Source organism: Anguilla rostrata, chromosome 12, assembly GCF_018555375.3.
Source record: "Anguilla rostrata isolate EN2019 chromosome 12, ASM1855537v3, whole genome shotgun sequence".
Lineage (NCBI taxonomy): Eukaryota > Metazoa > Chordata > Actinopteri > Anguilliformes > Anguillidae > Anguilla > Anguilla rostrata.
Genome location: NC_057944.1, coordinates 30,114,892 through 30,139,467, shown reverse-complemented (window position 1 = coordinate 30,139,467; position 24,576 = coordinate 30,114,892). Strand labels below are relative to the sequence as shown.

General features: G+C 49.4%; 1 protein-coding gene across 1 annotated transcript in view; it reads right to left on the bottom strand.

Annotated features, from left to right (window-relative positions):
• The window catches only part of dscaml1 (Down syndrome cell adhesion molecule like 1), a 130,274-nt gene that overhangs the window by 8,758 nt on the left and 96,940 nt on the right, over positions 1 to 24,576 (bottom strand). Inside the window, exons 18-26 of the mRNA XM_064301498.1 lie at positions 21,539 to 21,685; positions 18,589 to 18,744; positions 12,657 to 12,796; positions 11,237 to 11,284; positions 6,956 to 7,109; positions 3,991 to 4,108; positions 2,961 to 3,124; positions 2,458 to 2,556; positions 326 to 514 (exon numbers count right to left, since the gene is read on the bottom strand). Coding sequence (XP_064157568.1) covers positions 326 to 514; positions 2,458 to 2,556; positions 2,961 to 3,124; positions 3,991 to 4,108; positions 6,956 to 7,109; positions 11,237 to 11,284; positions 12,657 to 12,796; positions 18,589 to 18,744; positions 21,539 to 21,685 — 1,215 coding nt within the window. The remainder of the gene's footprint in view (positions 1 to 325; positions 515 to 2,457; positions 2,557 to 2,960; positions 3,125 to 3,990; positions 4,109 to 6,955; positions 7,110 to 11,236; positions 11,285 to 12,656; positions 12,797 to 18,588; positions 18,745 to 21,538; positions 21,686 to 24,576) is intronic.

The following is a 24,576-nucleotide window of genomic DNA, read 5'->3' as shown; positions in this document are numbered from 1 at the left end:
AGTACCAGTGTGTTTGAATATGTGACCATAGCACCAGTGTGTTTGAGTGTGTGACTGAAGTACCAGTGTTCTATTGTGTGTCTATAGTACCAGTGTGTCTGAGTGTGTCACCATAGTACCAATGTCTTTGAGTGTGTGACTATAGTACCAGTGTGTGTCAGTGTGTGTCACCATAATATCAGTGTTTTATTGTGTGACCATAGTACCAGTGTATTTGAGTGCATTTTTGCGTCTGTGGCCGCAGTATCAGCATCTGAGTGTTGGCATGTCTGTGTTGTCAGTCCATCTGCAGCGTCAGTGTTCCTGAGCGGGCGTGTCCCCTCACCGCGGCCGTGCGTCTTGGCCTCGATGATCTCGCTGATGCGCCCCGCCCCCACGCTGTTCTTGGCCGCCAGCTTGACCTTGTACCAGGTGCCGCAGCGCAGGTTGTCCAGCCTGAAGGAGCGCTCGCTGGAGCTGATGAACACGTCCCTCCACTCCTCCGTGTTGTCCACCGAGTACTGGAGCACGAAGCCTGGGGAAGCCCCACACAACCACCGTCACGCCCCTCTCATTGGCCAGAGCGCTCCCGCAGACACCGCCCCCCCTCACCGGGGGAGGTACACTTCCATAGCCACATCACCTTGACGACCATGGTCACACGTCACTTTGGTGAGAACGCCCCAACAGAAACAGCCCTACTTTCATTTAACTCATGAAATAATTTCTAAATCGGCTTTTCTTTCAGACATAATAGCAATGGTGAGAAGGAAACTGGTTTTATTCAGTGTAAGGTGTTGATCTATACTGTAATGCAGGGATACTCAGATCTGTCCCTTGGGCCAGTAGTACTGATGGCTTTCACTCCTCCCCTCTAATCAGAACTGTTGATGCACCAGGTGAGCGTGGCCTCTGGCCAATCAGTGACTTCACTGGACGAAGGTGTACCAGGCAGACGAGAAAAACAGCAGCACTGCTGACCTTGAGAGCCAGATTTGAGTGTCCCTGCTGTAATCGACAAAGCTACCGGTGCACCATTTCGCTCTTACGTTTTTATAGCTGTCACTTTATGAAGAATAGTCCACCACATTACATTCACTCAAAATTGCATTACATTAAGTCTCTTCATACAAATAAAGTACTACCTTTCTGTGGTTGTTTTGCATTATATTTGTCGAGAACACACGATGAACATCATTCCTGAAATGTAATAACATTTTCAGGGCATTCATCCAAACCACACATGCACAGCAGCACTATATTTCAAAAGATTTTTCAGCCTGATCCGTTGCAATTGGCTGGTAAATGTTCCGTAACTTTAAGGCCGGGAATGACAAACAGTCATCTCGTGCATCTGCCACAGAATGACAAGCACCACTGTGCGGCATAGCCCCTGCTTCTACAGTTCCTCACCACCAGAGGGTGCTAATGCACTTCAAATACCACAGCTCACAGTGAGCCATCAAGAAGTCACGCACTTATCTCAATGCGGAAATTGAGATTTGTTCCCTGCTACATACGCTATTTAGACACGTTTGCGAAGATGCTGACTGGACACATATGTAAATATCCGCACAATATGGCGCACGGTAGCTTGCTGGTATCCCCGGCTGCTGAGCCGCGATTCTGGAAATTGCTGAGAGACGGCAAAACTGTTTCCGTTTCAGAATAGTTTCAAAGAGAGCTGGCTGGTGGGTTGGGCGGATTTTGTCTGGGTGGCGTCGGCAACAATAATTTAGGGCGAGTTTAAAATGCTGAAAGGATTCGAGCTGCTGTCTAGTAAACAGATGGGAGAGCGGAGAGCAAGCTCGACTTCCATTGTTGTGAGGTAATTACAAGCAGGAGCGGCACAAACATGAAAGAGATCATAGCACTGACAGACAGGGAGAGAGACTGACCCAGGAGGACAGGAATTAGGCAAATACTGACCGATACAAGTGAGAAACGGACAGACAAACAGGCAGGTAAGGTAAAGAAACATACTTGTAGACAGATTCAGAAAGAACCAGACAAAGAGTCAAGGAGACAAAGGTGTAGACAGACAGACAGACAATCAGACAAGTAGACAAGATGACGCACAAGTAGTCAAATGAACCAAGACACGGATAGACAAACCGGCACACAAGCTTTTGGAAACACAGACGAATAGAAACATCAATGACAGACAGGCAGACACACAGGCAGCCCAGGTGAAGAGCAGTGGACAGGTGCGGAGCAGTGGACAGGTGTAGAGCAGTGGACAGGTGTGGAGGTGTGGAGCAGTGGACAGGTATGGATCAGTGGACAGGTGTGGAGCAGTGGACAGGTGTGGAGGAGTGGATAGGTGTAGAGCAGTGGACAGGTGTAGAGCAGTGGATAGGTGTGGAGCAGTGGACAGGTGTGGAGCAGTGGGCAGGTGTAGAGCAGTGGACAGGTGTGGAGCAGTGGACAGGTGTGGAGGTGTGGAGCAGTGGACAGGTGCGGAGCAGTGGATCCTACCTCTGATGGAGCTGCCCCCGTTATCTCCTGGGATCCAGGCCAGGGTGATGGAGGAGGTGGAGGTGGTGGAGACCGTGAGGCGTGGCTGATCGGGGGGCACTGTTGGAAGGGGGAGAGGCAGGTTGGGGAAACTGCTCAGTCACCAAACTTGTTCTGTAACTGACTTGTTCTGTAACTGCAACTGCAACTACAACCATCTTCTAAGAATCATTGATAAACCGATCACTCACTTACAGTAAACTAAAGCCTTGACTAATTATGACCATAAACAATTAGATGACCATAAAATATGTATCCCCTATCAGAATCAATTGCTTATAAGAATGCAGGCTGGCACCATTTTAAATATTTTGTTGTTGTTGTTGTTGTTTAAAACAGGGTGATTGCAAAAAGAGTGTAGACTATAATAACTACATTTTAAATTTATTCTGTGGACTCTGATGTTGAGGACAAGACGTCAGAAGGCAGGGTTGAATAAGGTCCCACAATGCCGTGCTCCTTACCTTGCACCAGCAGGTTCACAATGATGGTGTCAAATCCCAGGGTGTTTGTGGCAGTGCAGGTGTAGTACCCAGAATCCTCTGCTTTCACAGAGCGCAGCACCAGCGTGCCATTGGCCAGGATCAGCCGGTGACCATCCAGTGTCACTGGGATAGCCGAGTCCTCACTGTGATGCGCACACACACACACACACACACACACACACACACACACAAAGAGCACACGAGAGACTTGCTATTTAAAAATGACAACCACCACCTACAATGAGAGCGGAATGAAAAGGCAGAATCAGAGCGCGGGAGTGAAGTAGTGCAGATAAAGAATGAAAGGGACGGAGGAAAAAAGCAGGTGGAGAAAAGCGAGCGACAGAAGGGCCGTGGGTCTGTGGGACATGCAGTCCCTCCGAATCCATTCACCTCCCTGCTCCTTAGCGCGAGAATGATAGCCTCTCCTTTGACATCACAGCTTTATTACCCTGCCTCAACCCGAAGGACGCGATTGGTCAGGTCCACGGGAGCGCAAGATTGAGAGGAGAGAGCGAGAGAGGACAAAGGAGCGAGGGATGCTGAAAGAGGATATAATAATTTCTCGTGTGAACCATTGTTCATCATATAATCAATATATGATCATCATAATCTCAGTGTCATGAGGGGGAGGAGGAAGAGGGGGGGAGGTGGGGGGCTGTAGCATAATGGTTAGGGAGCCAGGCTTGTAAGGACGATGCTGCGGGTTTGATTCCCATGTGGGGCACTGCCATTGTATCACAGAGTACGGTACTTAACCTGAATTGCTTTAGTAAAGAGCCAGCAGGCTTCTATGTGAGAGAATGCAAGCTGAGGCTCCGGATAAGGGTCGCTGCTACACACTGCATGTCCCAGAATGCAATACGTGTGCACGTGGCTCTGTACTTGTATGATAACGAGAGGGTACGAGAGACAAAAAAAGGACTATGAAACAGGACGAAGGTGGAGATGGGAAAAGGGAGGGGATAGGTAAATGAAGGGGGGGTGGGGGCGGGGCGAAGACACTAACCTGTCTTTGGTCCACTTAATGGTGGGCGTGGGCTCCCCGACGGAGCTGCAGGGCAGACGCACCTCCTTCATCCAGGGCGTGGTCACCGTGCCCCCGAAGGACAGGATCTTGGCCGGGGCTGGACGGACACGAACAGGAAGCACAGGCATGGGAAAAGGACCCCGAGGCGTAAATACCCACCGAAGAGCAGGCGTGGCCAACCTTGGGCCTGCCGGTTTTCACCTTGAATACAAACGCCACTCAAAGAGCCAAGAAACCAGGTGAGGTGAGTTAACTGTGTAATTAACCGCCATAATTGATCAATTAAGTGTCGAGTAACAACAAAAAAGCGGCAGAAACAGGCTCCCCAGGACCTGGGTTGGCCTCCAGTACTCCAGTGCACAATAGCGGACTCCCCCCCACACGCTAGCTTATCCCGCAAGGCTATTTTGCGAGGGGGAAATAAACTCTGAATGCTTATTTACGCCCAGTCCAGGAACAGCTGTTTCAGTGTGATGACAGGAGGCTGAGGTATTTGCTGAGAATGCTTCATAAGAACATAAGAATGCATAATGACAAGAGAACAGGCCATTCAGCCCATCGAGGCTCACCATTTACCGACAAAATATAGTTCCCATCGAGTCTGGCCTTAAACACCCCTAGGGGTTCCGCCTCTACCACGCCACTGGATATTTCTTTAGAAATATGGCAGGCAAGACCACAAATCCACTCTCCGCATTTAGAAAACAAAGTGTGCTGTGGACAGAGAAGGAAGGCTGCTGTTTTTATGTGGAGTTCGTGGTCGTTGGGGTCCCACACAAACACCCTCTTTTCTTGTCCTCTTTCTGTCATCCTGTCTGATGATTATAATCAATGGGCATCCGTCAGTTGTAACCAATTACTGGCGCTGACACACAAGTACAAATGCACACAGATGCACACGCACAAATACACGCAAGCACTTACAATCGCATCCACAAACAGGAACGTACATACCCCCAAACACACCGGCCTTCTCACTTTCTCATTTTCTCTCTCTCTCTATCTTTCACAGACACACACACACACACACACACACATACATGCACACACATCTTGACATCTTAATTCCTCGTGTTTCCTGAGTATAATACTGAGGAACAGCTTAGAGGACACAGCCTTTTACAGCTTATTATTAGCTTGAAAAGCCAAAGGAGAAAGAGAGAGAGAGAGAGAGAGAGAGGGAGGGAGGTACTGAGCCTCTCTCTCTCACTCTCCCTTTCTCTCTCATTCTCTCTCCGGTTCATGCACTCTCTTTCTTTCTGTCATTGTAATCAACAAGCTATCGATTAACACCCCCCCCCGCCCCCCACACACACAAATGTGTTGAGTATTGGCTCTGTCACCCTCTGTCACTTAGCCCCTCCCCCCCCTCCCTCGCAGGCAGCTCATTGGGTGCACCCCGCTCGTCACCACATAATTAACCACAGCGCTTCCTGCAACGGACCCAGCTGTCCCTCAGCGCCGCACCGGCCCAGCACGAACGCACAAAGGCCACGAGAGACGGAGAGAGATGGAGAGAGATGGAGAGAGACGGAGAGAGACGGAGAGAGATGGAGAGAGACGGAGAGAGACGGAGAGAGACGGAGAGAGATGGAGTAAATATGAGGAGAAACACAGAGAGCAAGAACGTGCAAGAGGGAGGCAGAGAGAGGCCTTCACATAACCTTAAAAAACACGGGAGAGAAGCGGAGAGAAACAAACAGAACAGTGAAGTGTGAACTGTCTAGTCTAGTCGTTAGACTATCACCTCTGAGAAAGAGACGATATGATTTGATCTGGTAAACTTGCTCTTTGTGAACACAGGAATGTTCTGTTCTGTTCTCTCCCTGCTCCCCCCATCCACACACATGAAAGGAAACATCCATGGGGCAGTTAAACATTGACCTGGGGTTTTCCCTCCCTTGAAAGTTTTATCACTTTATTACCCTTCTGGAGGAAACACAGAACCCCAACTACAACATGGCTACAGAACGAACAAAGATCACGTTCTGTTTGATTTTCAGTTTGAATGCAATCTGAGACATTTAATCGTAATCATTGATTGAAAATATTAATGTCTATAAATAATAGTCGTTGAGGCCTGATAGTTGAAATCTTCCAGTTCCAGTTTCGGAAACTAAGACGATGCGATTTTGTTACATGGAAAATATTTTGCCTGAAGGTGGAGATTACAACTGGCTGGATTTAATAATTATTTGTCTACAAATATCACCTCTATTATTAGAAGCAGAAGTAAACTTCTGTGTTTTTTTAGGGGTATTCAATAGCTGAAATGGATTACCTCCTAACATATTCATGTTTGGTCTCAGGCTAAAACATTGAATCTTTTGAAAATAATATCATAGTGCAGAGCCCTGCTTCCAACAGCATCAGGCAATTTAAATATGTAAATTTCAGATAACACAGTCCTTGTCTGAACCCTCTTCCACACCTGCACCCTTCCACACCTCACCCAATTAGCACAGCCATGCACAGCTATTCATTAAGTATGCATGTGCCAGGAGAAGGGGGTGTGTTCCCCCTTGCAACGACAGAAGATGTGGGCCTTCCTTTACTTTATAAACAGTTTCTGGGTGCTTAACATGAGCCAGGTAGCATCTGTTGTGGTGGACATTGCGTCTGGGTCTGGTGTCATTTTGGTGTTTCGCGTTCACAGGTTCGAATGTTTTCGTCTTACAGCTCATCATTTTTACATTTTCATTCCTGGCTTTCTGGAATATTTGGCTGTCTTTTGGTTTTTGGTACTTTGATCTTGGTTTTCTTGGGACAACATGGGATAAATAAGCTGTGGTTTGGTATTCGCTTTTCAGTCATGTATTTTGTGAGTGGAACCTGTCTATGTTTGTAACATTACTTTTTTAAGGCAGCTAACTTCTGTCTTCAGGTTAGATTGGATGTTGCATACTTGTGACTTAATAAATCCGGAGGACTGACTCAGACTCACCCTTCCCAGCAGGCTCCACGGTCACCTTCTCGCTGATGTTGCCGCGGCCGGCGGTGGTGACAGCGGCCGCCCAGATGAGGTACTGCTGGCCGCGGTTGAGGTGGGTGATCCGGTAGAAGAGCAGCTCGGGATTGGCCTCGTACTCGCTGGGCGCCTGAGGGGGGAGGGGCACAGTGGCGTTACTCGTGATGTCACTGCGTGCCGACGTAACGATCCTCCTCTGACACAATCTATCAAATAATCACCCTACCCTCCGCAGTAACAAACCTACAGTAGGTGTGAACTTTGACACCTCCCTGACCTTCGCTGACCATATCAAACACACCTGCAAACCGTACTCTACCTAAAGAACACTTCCAGATTGAGGCCCTTACTGAACTCGTCAGATGCAGAGAAACTCATTCATACCTTCACCTTTTCCCGGCTTGACCATGCCAAGGCGCTGCCGGGCGGATTTACCGGCTGACTCCCTCGACAAGCTGCGGCTTACTGAAAGCAGTGCTGCCGGGGTCGCGAATAAATCCCCCCCAAAATACGCACGCCATACCCCGTTCCGACCAGTTCGCATTGGCTACCCGGGTTCATTGCAGAATTGATTTTGGGATTCGCCTCCCGCTTTATAGGATTTAAATAGCGCCGGCCCCCCGTTTATCTGTCTGATTTAATCTCCATCTACGGTCCCTCTGGAACACCCGGGCCAGGCGATTCCAGACCGCTCCGTGTTCCCAGAACAGGTGCCCAGGACGCACGCAGCGGGGGATCGAGCCTTCTGTTCCTAGGACAGGCTCGGGACGCTCATCCACTCCCTGTCTGCACCTCTGGAATGATCTCGCAGATCACGCAAGGGCTTCCGACTCCAGCAGGGCCTTTAAGTCAGCGCCGAAAACTCACTTCCAGTCTGACCTTTTCATAGCAACCCATATTTAATCTTCTATTCTTAACCTGTGAATATTGCATGACTCAATTTTACAAATTTGCTTGTCGCTTCTAATTACTGCATTCTTGTTTTTCACACTGCATCCTGCATCATATTATTATTATTGTACTATGTAAGTACTAATGTAGTAATCCAAACCAAAACGTAAACCGAGGACTTCAATTTCTATCCTGTAGCATCTACCCACTGCTCCAAACACTAGCAACCTTTTGAGAAGCAAACTCTGTTCTCCAAATCACACTTCGGGCAGCCGTGTGTGTTCCACAGTTTCCACGTGCCTGAGAATGACGGAACAGCTAAGAAAAGGAGCGGAAGCGCTAAGAAAGAGCGCAGGGGGACGGAGAGAGACACGAGGAGAGGCTAACGAAATGGACGTCAGAGATTGGGGGGGGGGGGGGGAAGAGGCGACGCCTACAGCAGGAGTTATCTGCAAATGAAAGACATCGCTCACAATCAGGCGCGGCTAAACGGGTGGAGATCAGCGGCGGAGATCAGCGAATAGCCGCGTTCCCGCGGCGGTCTGGGGCGCCCGTGTGACTGACGCAGACGCGCTGCTCATGTGACCGGCGGCGTGACGCCCGCTCCGCTCCCGTAATCGCGCTCTCTTTAACCCGACCGTGTGCCGGGAGTCCAGACGCATCCTCGTCACCGCCAGCCCGCCAGCCCGCCCGCGCGCCCCCCCGGTCCCTCTCACGCCTCTCCCTCGCCATTAGAGCAGGGAGCCGGGAGCTCTCCCACACCCCCCACCCCCCACCCCCCCTCCGCATGGGACAGCGCCGCATCTCCCGGCACTTCACTGGCTCCACACTGCCCCCCAGCCACCAGAGCTGTCACTGCGGCTTTCGTCTCCACTGCTCCCACGGTACTGCTGGGAGATGAGCGTAAGCTACGCACACACACACACACACCTACTGACGCAAACCCCAACACACACTCCACACACAACACACACGCACACACACACAGAAACACACACACTGCTGTTGGTCAGGGAAAGTGAATGTGGATCTCTGGCTGGCCGGTGAGCTCTAACTGGGAGAGCCACTCCTGCCTCTCTCTTCTATCTCTCCACTGCCCATATATCCATTCAGAACCATTCACACTCACTCCCACCATCTCCTCTTTCCAACATCCGTCCTTTTCTTTTTCCCTCCTGTATTACCCCTGTACCTCCTCTTCCTCTCTTCCCCTCTCTCTGTCACCCTTTCTTTCAGTCTGTCCCTCGATCTCTCCTTAAATATCACAATGTTAATTCATCCATTTTCCACCATGCTATCCATCTCCCCTCTCTCCTGCATCCCTTCTTCATTTCCTTCTATCACAGTCCCCCCACCCCCCCTCTCTTCACCAAATTCTCCTGGCCTTCCCCTAGCTCCCGTCGTTCCTTCCTTCCTTCTCGCTGGCAGCTCTCTCTCTCTCTCTCTCCGTCTCTGGTGCGCTCTGCGCGCGGGTGGGGACGGGTGGAGGATGGGGCGGAGCGGGAGAGTGTGTGGCAGTGTAACGGATATTAAAATATTCCTCCGGCGTGGAGATAGCGGTGATCCGGGGAGCGATAGCGGGAGATAATGAAAAGAGGAACAAAAGCACTCCCCGCTCTGTGTCTGACCCCCCTCCTCCTCCTCCTCCTCCTCCTCCTCCTCCCTCCCTCCCTCCCTCCGTTCTCTCTCATTTACATGGTAATCATCCCCTGCTCTGCTTGCGAGCGGCGCGGGGAAGAGAGGGAGAGAGACTGATTTGTGAATGAGGGAGCCTGTGTGTGTGTTTGTGCGTCCATGAGCGAGTACAGGTTGTTGTTGTCTGCGTACGTGTGTGCGTGTGCGTGTGCGTGTAGCACAGGGTAGGTTTTGTGTGTGTGTGTGTGTCTGTGTGTGCTCTGGGAGATGGACTGTTTGCAGTGTGTGCGTGTGCGTGTGCATGAAAATGAGCTCCTGGTGCAGTGCTGTGTGTGTGTGAGCCTCCTCTCTCTCCCCAGCTCGTTTGCATATCTGCGTCTCATCACGTTGCTAGGACAACCTCATCTGTTCATCAGGGAGGGCAGGAAATGAGCTGACAGCACACTCACAGATACGTGCACGCACACACACACACACACGCCTGTAGATATACACGGACACTCACATATGCATGCACAAACAAGCACGCATGCAAACACTGACACACACAGACTCACACACTCAGAGATACACACAGACACTCAAATATATGCAACACACATATACATACACACAATCACACATGCAAAAATCGGTGCACTCTCACTGGCATGCACACACACACACACACACACAAAACACAACACAGCACACACAACAGCATGCACGCACACACACAGACAACACACGCACGCACGCACACACACACAGACACACGCACGCACACACACAAACACACGCATGCACGCACACACACGCACACGCACGCACACACACATGCATGCACACACACACACAGACACACATGCACGCACACACAGACACACGCAGTAGCTGCTCTCAACATTTGCTTGGAACAGGTCTTATGGACCCAATGAGCAAAAGGTTAATGTTAAAAGAGAATGACAATTTCTTTGTGTTTTCACACAAATTTAAGTCTCATTTTGCCCTTTTCTAAAACATACAATTGTCACACAATTGTCCTCATTAGGCACAGACTCCAGAAAAAAAAATCTCTTGTGTTTGCATGGAAAACACTACCATTCAAAATACTAAACTTCAGTTATCATATGAATGCACTCACCACTCACCTTAACAGGACAAACAGCAGTTGTTTTAATTATTTAACCAGAAAGCATACCTTTGGCACAAATAAAAGAACTGAAAAAAACCTGAGCTGGGAAAAAGCAAATACACCACATTCCCTTTGACTGAAAGAACTGTGTTGCCAACACATGAAAGTAAGTACTCTAACACAAGTTAAACCATTATTTTATTACTGTATACTGTAATTCTCACCAATGTATGGCAACAGCCATAAGTACCTGCTTAATCTAAAGGCTTATTGGAGCAGTGGCTAGTGCAGTTTCCTGTGGAATAGGACTTTAAGCGTTTGATCTCTGGCAAAGACCCTTTGCAGTCGTTTCAAAATGCCATTGTACATCACTATATTCACTGGAGGAGATCTATTCCTGATACTATGGCAATTCCATCCATCCCTCCACCCAACCATCCATTATCTAACCCGTGTGTTCCAGGTTAGGGTCGCAAGGGGGGCCGGAGCCTATCCCAGCATGCATTGGGAAAGAGGCAGTAATATATCCTGGCCAGGTCGCCAATCAATCACAGGGCCCACAAACCATTCACTCACACACTCACACCTAATTTAATTTAATTTTCAATTAGCCTAACCTGCATGTCTTTGGACTGTGGGAGGAAACCGGAGTGCCCAGAGGAGACCTAGGCAGACATGGGGAGAACATGTAAACAGAGCCCTGGCCCGGGATTCGAACCCGTGACCCTTTTTCACTTCACAGAGCGCTTCACAGTACACCCCAGCCTACACCCCCACAACTCAAGCCACCGGCGACAGTGGCAAGGAAAAACCTCCCTGGATGGCAAACAGGAAGAAACCCTGGGAGGAACCAGACTCAAGAAGGTATGCCCCTCCTTTTCTCCTTCTCTCAGAGTATGTTTGAGCTAGATACGAGCCCCGTTCAACACAAGTACATTTTTATTGATGAGCCTGGGTGCGATCTGACAGAGCAGAGGAGATGAGGGAGAAACAGGAGGGGCCGCCGTGCTCTTGGAGCCCCCGGCCACCGTGGGGGGGGAGAAGTATCACTCTCTGCGCAGCCATTAGCACCCGGGCAGTCCTCATTCACCATATGAACATGTGATACGTTCATGTGATAACCGAAGTCCCCACTGAGTTCGTTCCAGCACTGCGCACCTCCTTGCTTCCCTTTGATGCTTTCTGCAGTGGCCCCGCCCCCAACCTGATCAGACAGTGCAGGGCAGACCGGTGCAGCCTACACGCGTGTCGTTTGGGTCATCGTGCGTTTTTACTGGACCGCTCTGGTCCGGCACCGGGTTCGATGAAAAGCAGCGTTTTTTAAAAATCTTTTCATCTCCCTCCATTTTCACCTTTCCGAAACACAACAGGAGGAGTTTTTGTGTCCTCAGCTTGATGGCGGAAGGTGTACGACTGCGCCCCCCCCACACCGTGCGCCTGTTTCAAGCACTTGGGGGGGGGGTATGTGGGAACATGCTGACAGAGACACGGGATCCACCCCCCCCTGCCTGGCCAGGGAGAGCTTTGCTTGTGAAGTTGATGAAAGTCTGTGGCCTGACCAAGACACAAGTCACCTGAATGATTTCTTCTCTTATTTTCTTAGTTTGTTTGTTTGTTTTTTATTGTCCCCAGTACTGTATATGATTTTCATGCTTTTTTTATTACATCTGTGTGTAATAAATGAAAGTAAGGTCTGTTCAGCTGATGTTTAGGTGCGTGGATTTGGGAACAAAATGTCATTTTCAAAGGAGAGTACATTATTTCGACAGCGATTTCGACAGAGATGTCAGAAGTTTTACCGAAACAATTGACGTGTTTATACTTTAGAGAAATTAAGTATAGGCCTAGTCCCAGGAAATGTGTGTGAACTATCAAGAAAAGCTACAATATTTCAGTCCTTGTATGCCTGATATTGCAAAAATGTGTCCACACTAATCTAGCCTCCCCCCCCCAGATTTTCCTCCCATTCTCTTCCACTCTCTATCACCATACACTCACTCGTGCCTCTTGCAGTGTACCCCCCCACTTGGCACTTACCGGTTGTCCGGACCCAGGGCTAGAGCAGTAGATGGTGTACTTGCGGATGATACCATTGGGCTTATTGGGGGGTAGCCAGGACACCACCACACTGCTGGCAGAGGAGGGGACGGCCTTGATCCCTGCTGGAGGACCCGGGTCTGAGAGACAGGGAGCGAGGGACCTTGTTACAACACTGCTTTCACCCCCGCCCCCCGCCCCCCCCCCCCCCAACCAACCCCAGGTCTCACTGTCCTTCTCCAGGTCCGTGTTCTTGTCACTCAGTGACATTCCGGGCCGGTAAATCTGCTTTAAGCCCCAACGGGATTTTCTGTGTGTCAGGCAGTCAGTATGAGTGTGTCTGTGTGTCAGGGTGTCAGTATGAGTGTGTCTGTGTGTGAGTGTGTCTGTGTGTCAGGCAGTCAGTATGAGTGTGTCTGTGTGTCAGGCAGTCAGTATGAGTGTGTCTGTGTGTCAGGGTGTCAGTATGAGTGTGTCTGTGTGTCAGAGTCAGTATGAGTGTGTCTGTGTGTCAGGAGTCAGTATGAGTGTGTCGGGGTGTGAGTGTGTCTGTTGTCAGGCAGTCAGTATGAGTGTGTCTGTGTGTCAGGCAGTCAGTATGAGTGTGTCTGTGTGTCAGGCAGTCAGTATGAGTGTGTCTGTGTGTGAGTGTGTCTGTGTGTCAGGCAGTCAGTATGAGTGTGTCTGTGTGTCAGGCAGTCAGTATGAGTGTGTCTGTGTGTCAGGCAGTCAGTATGAGTGTGTCTGTGTGTCAGGCAGTCAGTATGAGTGTGTCTGTGTGTCAGGCAGTCAGTATGAGTGTGTCTGTGTGTGAGTGTGTCTGTGTGTCAGGCAGTCAGTATGAGTGTGTCTGTGTGTCAGGCAGTCAGTATGAGTGTGTCTGTGTGTCAGGCAGTCAGTATGAGTGTCTGTTTGTCAGGCAGTCAGTATGAGTGTGTCTGTGTGTCAGGCAGTCAGTATAAGTGTGTCTGTGTGTCAGGCAGTCAGTATGAGTGTGTCTGTTGTCAGGCAGTCAGTATGAGTGTGTCTGTGGTCAGGCAGTCAAGTATGAGGTGTCAGCAGTGTGAGTGTGTCTGTGTGTCAGGCAGTCAGTATGAGTGTGTCTGTGTGTCAGGCAGTCAGTATGAGTGTGTCTGTGTGTCAGGCAGTCAGTATGAGGACTCTATCCCCACCTGTGCTCTTGCATGTGGGCATGGTCCGGCAGAGAGGAATGACTTAACTGAATGAGTGTCTCTGAGTGCATTTGTATGTACTGCAGCGTATGCGTGAGTGAGTTTGTGTTTCTGTGTTCGAAAGGGAGCTGATTGAGGGTATTCCTGTAAGAACATGAGAATGTAGAGAACAGGCCGTTCAGCCCAACCAAGCTCATCATTTTGCCTACAATATAGAGTGTCTGTCGCAATCTGTCATGTCTGGACTTGAACAACCCAAGAGTCCCAGTTAATATGTATGTGTGAGCGTGTGTGTGTGTGTGTGTGTGTGTGTGTGCCTGTCTGTGTGTGTGTGTGTGAGAGAGAGAGCCCGAGCGAGCACGTGCACTTGTGTCTACGAGGATGGATAAATAAGTGAGATGGGTATAAACAAATGCGTGATTGATAAGTGATGTGAATCTGCGCATATGCCTGGGTAAGTGAGGAATAGTGTGTGTGTGTGTGTGTTATAATGAGGAACTATGTGTGCTCTCATTACTGCGAAACTGTGTGTGTATGTCGATTAATGAGAAACTGTGTGTGTGTGTGTGTGTGTATGTTGATTAATGAGAAACTGTGTGTGTGTGTGTGTGTGTCGATTAATGAGAAACTGTGTGTGTGTGTGTGTGTGTGTGTGTATGTGTGTGTGTGTGTGTGTGTCGATTAATGAGAAACTGTGTGTGTGTGTATTTAGAGTATATGAGCTTGTTTGTACGCCCGTGAGCGTGAGTGTCTTGGAGACTTAAAGAAGTGTTAAAGTGAGCAGGGCTGTTTGTGGCTTAGCCCTTAATTTAAGAAGCTCTGCGGAGTAAGCGCCATGGAAACGGGGAGGGGAGGGGTGTCAGTGACATATGTTCCTTCAGACACGGCGGCCCGCGCTCTGCACTCGGTGTATTTAAACTCCGCTACTGACCTCCTCTCTCTCAGATTAACCCCCACATGTACTGTCCATTTCACAGTGACTGCTGCAGGTCGATAGCTTCACAGAATGACCTCTCCTTCACCCAACCCGTCCCGGGCTGACTGTGCCCGTTCTCCAGCCCCCATCCACTACTCCCAAACATGAGGCACCATTTTAGCACAGCAAATAAGGCCCTGGACATGTAATCAAGATATTACAGGCTCAAATGTACAGGTCTGGTGGACAGTTGCATCCTTGTGTAAACACTTAACGCAAATTGGCTATAGGACTGATTAATATGTAAAAACAAGCTTCACCTATTTCTAGGTATTTCAATGATAACAGTAAAATGAGCACACTGAGTTAATGCAGACTATTGGAAAACTAATTTTGTGTGCACTTGGGTTTGAGCGCACAAGGGTACACTAGCTCTCAATTCAAATTGTTATGAAGTGATACAACAAGACAGCAGACAAGTTATTACGGAAAAATAACTTGATTGGTTACAACAGTTACAGCTAGTGTTATCCTTAATGTTGAGCAACCGTCATTTTTAAGCAACATGAACTGAGTGAGATCTACAGGTTGGGTGTAAATGGGGGTACCACACACTTGGCCACTCGTTTGGAAATGATGCCAACCCCCAGCCCCCCCGCCCCCTTCTGTGACCTATTAACTCCAGAATACAATAAACTTCCCATCTGAATTGGGGGTGTGGTGGCCTCTATGACAACCCCCCCCAAGCCTTGCCCCCAGCCTCCTGTCTCGTGTTGGGGGAGACAGGGTTGGGACAGGCTTCCCCCTGCCCCCCCAATTAATCCTGACCCACGGACCAAATGTTTTCATCATCATCATCGTTATTATAAGAGAGATAACGCTGCAATCTGGACGCTGGGAGGGAGGGGTGGATGGAGAGAGAGAATGGAGGGCAAGCTGGGGCTTAGAGAGAAACACACCATCATCATTATTGTGTTTTAATCTGGGCACTGGGGTAATCTCCGCGCCCGCACCTGCTTCCAGACAGGGGGCAGAGGGTATCTGATCCATATTTACCCCCTCGCACAGGAACAGAACAGACACTGGGTCCTCCAGAGGGGGTCAGACTCCATCGGGAGAGCCTGTGTTAGTGCTGTGTATCCAACCGTGCGGCAATCTATTGACACTGTGTCGCACCGCACAGCACAGAACTATATCCGAGATTTTAAAGAACATCCAGATGTGGGAAAGGGGACTAGAACTTTATCAAACTGTTCCACTCCAAGCCGCTTATATCTAAGTTTCATTGAAATACACTGGCTAAAATGTGCAGTTAGTTCATAGCACTATTGCAAATTGCATTGTGTGCATTTGTGCACTTGCTGTACATGTAAATGCATTTCTGCCAGTGTCAGTGCTGTGGGAAGGCTGTGCTTTGTGATGTCACAGCGCTGTTAGGCTAAGACATGCATTGTGATGTCACACTACTGGTTAGGCTGATATGAGCTTTGTGATGTCACAGTACTGGTTAGGCTGTGCTTTGTGATGTCACAGTACTCAAATGCCCTTATTATCAGTAACTAAGAAGAGAGCTCCATTGTAGCCCCAGTTTGCCTGAGTGCACAAGTGCATACAAACAAACACACACATACGCACGCACACACACACATACATACACAAACACACACACACACACAAACTAAAGAGAAACATCAGGCAGGCCCAGGAGCATGGAGGCCCTGGGGCTGGATGGGGTGTGGGGGGGGAGCGAGGTTGGGGGTGTGCTTGAACAATTCAACTCCAATCACTGCTCCATATGCTGCCAAGGCCCGGGGGGGGCAGAGGGAGGGAAGGAGACAGTGAGAGAGAGAAAGAGAGAGAGAGTGAAAAAGAGAAAGAGAGATTTTGAGAGAGTGCCTGTTGCCTCTGGACACACTGACATCTAACATCACTGACACAGTAACATTCAGCCTCTCTGACACAAGAGAGAGAAAGTGGGTAAGGGAGAGAGGGAGAGATGGAAATATCCTGGCTATACAATACTCCTTTGTTTTGACCTCCATCCCTCCTTCATTTTCCCCATCTCTATTCCTCTTGCCATCCTCCTGCTGCCTCAGTCAGTCCAACCGACTTACTCTTCCTCCCTCCATCCCTTGTTCTTCATCTTCCTCCCCCTCTCCCTCCATCTCCAGAACCCCAGCTGTGTCCCCCCTCCCTCCCCACCCCTGAGGGAGGATGAGAGGCAGAGATACAGCTGTAATCCTGACCCGAATGGTGTAAGCACAAAATTAATCCCCTCTAATCCATGAGGAATGAATCCCTCTCCTTGTGTGAGGTTCTAAGCTGGGCAAGACGCCCCCCCCCCATCCCCCACCCAAGCCTTTGGCCAAAGCTTCTTAATTGTCATTAACACTGGTAATGGTGCCTCAGCCTCCAAATAAGCTTTAATCAGGAGTCTGACCGATAACCCCCTCCCCCCGCCCTCCTCTCCCAGTCTACTACCCCCCTCCATTCCCCCTCCTCACTCTGTCTGGCCTCCAGCAAGAGGCTTTTGTACAAAGGACCTGCTCCTCAGAACACAGAGCACTGCCAGACTAACCTTCTGTCCTGTGTGTGTGTGTGTGTGTGTGTGTGTGTGTCTGAGTGTGTGTCTGTGTCTCTGTGTGTGCTGTGTGCATGTGCATGCATGTGTTATGATTATGATTATACACGGTGTACATTCTGCATCTTGTTCCCTGATACACACTTATAGTACCCTTTTGTGTACTTTATTCCTGTGTGCTATTTGCATGATTATTTATTCATAAGACATACAGATGTAGGCCACACAGTGCTTCACTGGATTAACGGTTCAGTTTTTGTGTGCGTACATGCATGTGTGCATGTATGTAGTGTACAATGTTATGTTTATACATGTATATACAGTATGTACTGGAAATATGTACACATTTAAATTTGTGTGTGTATTGCATGTGTGTGTATTGTGAGTGTAAATACATGTATATACAGTATGTACTGCAAATTGTGTGTGTGTATTATGAGTGCGTGTATTGTGTGTGAGTGTGTGTGTGTATGGAGTGTATGCACGTGTGTGTGTATTTTGAGTGTACAGTGTGTATGCATGTGTGTGTGTATTGTGAGTGTGTGTGTGTGTATTACAAGAGTGTGCGTGTGTGTGTGTATGTGAGCGTGTATGTGCATGTGTGTGTACAGTCAGTGTGTGTGTGTGTGTCTGTGTGTGTATGGTCATTGTGTGTACAGTAGTGTGTGTGCCGTCGAGCTGCGTGTGTGTGTGTATAGTCAGTGTGTGTGCGGTAGAGCTGTGTGTGTGTGTGTATAGTCAGCGTGTGTACGGTAGAGCTGTGTGTGTGTGTGTATAGTCAGCGTGTGTGCGGTAGAGCTGTGTGTGTGTGTGTATAGTCAGCGTGTGTGCGGTAGCGTGTGTGCGGTAGGGCTGCGTGTGTGTGTATAGTCAGCGTGTGTGCGGTAGAGCTGCGTGTGTGTGTATAGTCAGTGTGTGTGCGGTAGCGTGTGTGTGTATGGTCAGCGTGTGTGCGGTAGCGTGTGTGTGTATAGTCAGCGTGTGTGCGGCAGAGCTGTGTGTGTATAGTCAGCGTGTGTGCGGTAGAGCTGTGTGTGTATAGTCAGCGTGTGTGCGGTAGAGCTGTGTGTGTATAGTCAGCGTGTGTGCGGTAGGGCTGTGTGTGTGTATGGTCAGTGTGTGTGCGGTAGCGCTGTGTGTGTGTGTGTATAGTTAGTGTGTGTGCGGTAGCGTGTGTGTGTATGGTCAGTGTGTGTAAGGTAGTGTGTGCGGTAGGGCTGCGTGTGTGTATAGTCAGCGTGTGTGCGGTAGCGCTGCACTCACGGTCCTCTCTGGTCTGGATGTAGAGCACGTTGCTGCGCACGCCGTCCCCGGCCTGCGTGTACGCCAGCACCTGCACACTGTAGTTAGTGAACTTCTCCAGACCCTTCAGCTCCACCTGCTCCCTGGAGGTGGTGATGTTCTGCATCTCCCCCCATTCTGAGAGACAGCAGAGGAGAGAGAGAGAGAGGGAGAGAGAGAGGGAGAGGGAGGAGAGGAGAGAAACAGAGGGAGGATGAATGAGAGAGAGAGAGAGAGAGTAGAGAAGAGAGAAACAGAGACGGAGTGGGGAGGATGAACGAGAGAGAGAGAGACAGAGACAGAGAGAGAGACAGAGAGAAACAATGGGATAGAAGAAGAGATGGATTGTGAAATGCAGAAGACGGGAGAAGCAAGGATCAAGACCGAGAAAGAGAGAAAGAAGGTGGGAGGAAAGGAGGGAGGGAACGACAGTGAGGGGGAAAGTAGGAAAACGAGAGATACAATTTGTCAGTCTTCATTTGAGCACTTCTGCACAATGTCAAATTTACATTCTGAAAAACTGTAGCACTGCACAAGCACGAGGGAGGGAGGGAGAAGAGGCAGAGTAAGAGAGAGGAGGGGAGCGCGAGAGAGAGAGAGAGAGAGAGACAGAAAGAGAGAGAAGACTGGCTCACAGAGAGCGCTGTACCGTGGAGCAAACAGTGACACATACACAGATATGCAAGGAGATGCAATAGACTGAAACACGCAATGTGTTCACTGGAGTCAGTCACCTACGCAAAGGGTCAAGAAGGGAAAGAGCTGTTTATTTAACCACACACACATAAGCCCACACACACACATAAGCCTATACACACATACATACATACATACACACACATTGCATACTCTTGCACTGAAACACACATATAGTAGACACTGCCTCTTGTACATCGACTGCAACACACAAAACCACACAGACAGGAGGATAGTGGGTTGAAGGAAGGGGCTTTTCCAGCAAGGAGAGGGTTTGAGGGTACAAGGCCTAATATAAGGTTTGGAGGGGCACTATGTTACAGGGACAGTTTGAACATTTTTTGAAATATTTTTGACTGGCCCAAATAGTTTCCGTGTGAAATTATGGATATGTTAGATATTTATATTACCTACTGGCTTTACATTGGCTGGTATAGGGCATTTGGGAGCCTGAAGTATAATCCAAGAAAATATGCTTAACTCCGAAGCAGACGGTACACATATGCATATTTACCATTATTCACCAAATAATTATGTTTAATATTATTTTTATTCTGATCTATTTCCAGTGGAACATGTAACCGGAGACTGGTGCACTCAAGTATTCATGTATATAATTGTAAAGCTGCCAGGTTTACCAGTTTAAAACATACTTTTCCAAATATCTGCAATACTGTTCATAGCAAACAAACAATGCCTGGGCCAATCAAAAATGTTATTGAGACATATATCAATAATAATAAGGGAGGTTAGTGTGTAAGGCAAGGCGTAGTAGGCTAATAAGGAGGGTAATGTAGGAGGGTAGGTGTAGGTAGGTTTAGGATATGGTAGGTTTAGGGAGGTATGTGTAGGGTTAAGGGAGGGATGTGTAGGTGTTTAAGGGAGGGTAGTGTGTAGGGTTTAAGGGAGAGTGATGGTGTAGGGTAGGTTTAAGGAGGTAGTGGTAGGGTTTAGGGGTAGTGTAGGTAGGGAGGGTAGTGTGTATGGTAGGTTTAAGGGAGGGTAGTGTGTAGGGTTTAAGGGAGGGTAATGTGTAGGGTTTAAGGGAGAGTGATGTGTAGGGTAGGTTTAAGGGAGGGTAGTGTGTAGGGTTTAAGGGAGGGTAATGTGTAGGGTTTAAGGGAGAGTGATGTGTAGGGTAGGTTTAAGGGAGGGTAGTGTGTAGGGTTTAAGGGAGAGTGATGTGTAGGGTAGGTTTAAGGGAGGGTAGTGTGTAGGAGGTTTAAGGGAGGGTAGTGTGTAGGGTAGGTTTAAGGGAGGGTAGTGTGTAGGGTAGGTTTAAGGGAGGGTAGTGTGTAGGGTAGGTTTAAGGGAGGGTAGTGTGTAGGGTAGGTTTAAGGGAGGGTAGTGTGTAGGGTAGGTTTAAGGGAGGGTAGTGTGTAGGGTAGGTGTAAGGGAGGGTAGTGTGTAGGGTAGGTGTAAGGAAAGGTAGTGTGTATGGTAGGTTTAAGGGAGGGTAGTGTGTAGGGTAGGTTTAAGGGAGGGTAGTGTGTAAGGTAGGTTTAAGGGAGGGTAGTGTGTAGGGTAGGTTTAAGGGAAGGTAGTGTGTAAGGTAGGTTTAAGGGAGGGTAGTGTGTAGGGTAGGTTTAAGGGAATGTAGTGTGTAGGGTAGGTTTAAGGGAAGGTAGTGTGTAGGGTAGGTTTAAGGGAAGGTAGTGTGTGAGGCAGGTTTAAGGTTTAGGGGTATTGGGTTTGGGCAGGGTTGGACAGTGTGAGTTAAAGGGAGGGTAGTGTGTAGGGTAGGTTTAAGGTTTAGGGGTATTGGGTTTGGGCAGGGTTGGACAGTGTGAGTTAAAGGGAGGGTAGTGTGTAGGGTAGGTTATAGGGATGGGTTTGGGCAGGGTGGACAGTGTGAGTAAGGGGGGGTAGTGTGTAGGGTAGGTTTAAGGGGGTAGTGTGTAGGGCAGGTTTAAGGTTTGGGGTATGGGTTTGGCAGGGTTGAACAGTGTGTTAAAGGGGGGGTAGTGTGTAGGGTGAGTGTTTAAGGGGGGGTAGTGTGTAGGGTAGGTTTAAGGTTTAGGGGTATTGGGTTTGGGCAGGGTTGGACAGTGTGAGTTAAAGGGAGGGTAGTGTGTAGGGTAGGTGTTAGGGAGGGTAGTGTGTAGGGCAGGTTTAAGGTTTAGGGGTATTGGGTTTGGGCAGGGTTGGACAGTGTGAGTTAAAGGGGGGGTGTAGTAATGGTAGTAGTCATAATTACTGTGAGTCGGCCCCAGTGTCTGGCCCCAGCAGCACCCACCTCCATCAGGGAAGAGGGACCAGAACACCACGCGGTAGCCCTTCAGGACGCCGTTCAGCGTCATCCTCGGCGGCTCGGACCATGTGATCACCGCCTCGTCGGAGGTGACGGTGATGGCGCGCACATTCTGGGGCGGCTGGCTGGGCACTGCGGGGGGGAGTGGGGGAGAGAGAGAGGCGTGACTTCAACATTCACAGCTGTGGCTACAATGCTGCACGTGATCCAAGCTGACTCTCACATCCGAATACTGCTGCTAATATTGAGAGGTCCGTAAGAACTTAAGATGTGACAGTCAGGTATTCAATCTAACAGCTACAGCGCTATACAGTCAGCTGTCACTAAGCAAACTTACGAGCCTATGACATACTATAGGCCACATACTGAAGACAGTTACAGGATTTAAACCCACCCAACCCTGACGGGACAAAGCCAGATGTGACCAGATGTGATCTAGTACTCCCAGACATACACAACTACTTACATAGCCCAGCCTCTGCGGCTATGCAACCTTTCCACAGCATTTTTCATTGGTTATTGTCTCGCTACCCATAATGCACTGCTGCTGCCTTTGATTTAATCTGATTTGCACTCTGAGTTTGCTGTGGACTCCGCTGAACTCACAATCCAGATTTGGATTCGACTGCGCAAATAACAACGGCAAATAATCCCAGCCAAGCTGGAATGCTCGCACGAAGGAACGGAGGGAAAAGAGGAAGGATGGGATGAACAAACAGAAGAATAAACAGAGAGAGAGAGAGAGAGAGAGAGAGAGAGAGATTGTGGGATAAAGAAAAAAAAAACAGACTGGAGGTGTCCTCACCGCAGAACGTAGGAGTGGGCAGAGAGAGAGAGCGAGATGAGGAGGGGGAGAGAGAGAGAGAGGGAGAGAGAGAGAGAGAGACTGAGAGGAAGAGAAATGATGGTATTTGTGGAAGAGGCCGTAGGGCCCGGCTCCACTCTCCAACACAACCCCCCCCTCCCCCCACCCCCACCCCCCGATCCCACCACCCCAAGACAGCCTTTACGCTAACTGCCTTTTAGGAAACAACATTACCGCCCAGCTACAATAACTACTCATTCATTACTGTTTACACCTTCAGAGAGGGAGAGAGAGAGAGAGGGAGGGAGGGAGAGAGGGAGGGAGGGATGTGGGTGCGCTATACATGAGCCAGGTTGTGGGAGATGGGGAGAGGCGAGGGAGAGAGAGAGAGAAATGAAATGAAAGGTGGATTTTGGAATGGGTGGGGGGGCGGGGGGGGGGTGGAAGGGTGGGAGCCGAAAGCAGGCAGAGGAGGAGGAGGAGGAGGAGGCGAGGAGTGGGAAGTTGGGAGCGAGGGAAAGGGAAAATAGAAAGATGAAAAGAGGGAGCCGGGAGAGACAATGCCTTCAGCTGCCGGCAATTACGCTGCGAGAGGAAGCGAGAGAGAGAAAAAAAAACAAAACAAAACAAAAAAACCAAAAAAACAAAAAAACAAAAAAAAAACAGGGTCCCCCGGAGACAAGCTAATTATTATTATTCCTCCAGAGCGGCTTATTGTCATCATTATTATTATCCTTCATCAATATCATGGCCGCCGCGGCGGTAGCCTGAGGAGCAGGTGACAGCGATGGCCGCCGCGGACCTCCACGCGGTTTTTTTCGCGCGTGTCCAAATGCGAGGTGCGGTACGGTGCGGTACGGTGGGGGGGAAAAATGCACCGGGAGAACTCCAGCGAGGGATTCCCCGGGAGAATACCGGGAATGATGAAAGGACGTGGAGCACCGAGTGAGAAGCTAAAATGGGAAAAAGAGATTGAGAGAGAGAGAGATGGGGAGAGAGAGAGCAGGAAAAAACGAAGGGAATAAAAGGGAGAAGAGAGAGAATGGGGGGGTGTGGAGTGGGTAGAGAAAAGGGGGTAGGGGTGGAGGGGGTAGGGAGGAGGGGATAGGGGTGGAGGGGATAGGCTTTTTTATGACAGGAATGGGGTTTTCTCTTGCTCCCTCTTTCCCCCTTTCTGTGACAGTCTAATGAGAGTGCTAATTAAAGAATGAGGGATGAGGAGGGAGATGAGTGCTGGAAAGAGAGATGAATTCCCTCCATATTTTTGTTTTGAACCGTGCGTGCGTGTGTGTGTGTGTGTGTGTGTGTGTGTGTATGCGCGTGAGACCGTGTGCATTTGACGTGTTTCTGTGCGTTTATATTTGGATACGCATGTGAATCTGAAGCACACAGCCCAGATGGATCAATTAAAAAAAGAAAAAAAAGAAAGAGAGAGGACAGAGAGACAAAGATGGCAGCCCCTCGGAAGGTTCTGGCAGTTTAACTGTTTGGGGATTTTTCTGAGTCTCGGCACCTATTGTTGTTCTTGTACACAAGCCTTCCTGCCAAAATAGAGCGGAAAGCAAGAAATAAATCAAATGACAACAAGCTCGCTTCCACGCCGCGCGGGCGCGCTCGGGCCGAGCCAGGGAAGCGCCGGTGCTGCGCTACGCGATCACACGTCCGGGTGGAGAGATTTCGGCCGTGTCCGGCGCAGGGGCACCCTGGGGGCTCCGCAGGGGGTTTTTTTCAGGTGTGGCCATAAAGACCGAACGGCTCTTAAAATAGCGCTCTCGGATAATTTACTTTCCTTCCTCCCTCCCTTCAATCAATCTCTTGTCCCTCTTGCCTCTCGCCCCCCCTTTCATTTATATTCTCTCTCTCTCCTTTTTCTTCCCTCCATACCTCCTCCCCCACCCCTCCTTTCTCTCTTTTCTCCCTTCCTTTTAACCCGTCTTCTCCATCCTTCCTTTGCCACATCCCTCCCTCCCCCTCTATTTCCCCCTCCACTCCCTTTTTTATTTGTTTCCCTTTTTCCCTCCCTCTCTCCATCGCTCTCATGCTCTCACTCTGTCTGCACGACCTCTCTCTCATTCTCCTTAGTTCACTTCACACCTCTTCCCTTTCCTTTCCACTCCCCCTCCCCCTTCCATTCCACCATTTTATCACTTCCCTCCCCTACCTCCTTCTGCCACGCCCTCCTCCCTCGCTCACGCTCCTCTAATCCTCTCCCTTTCCC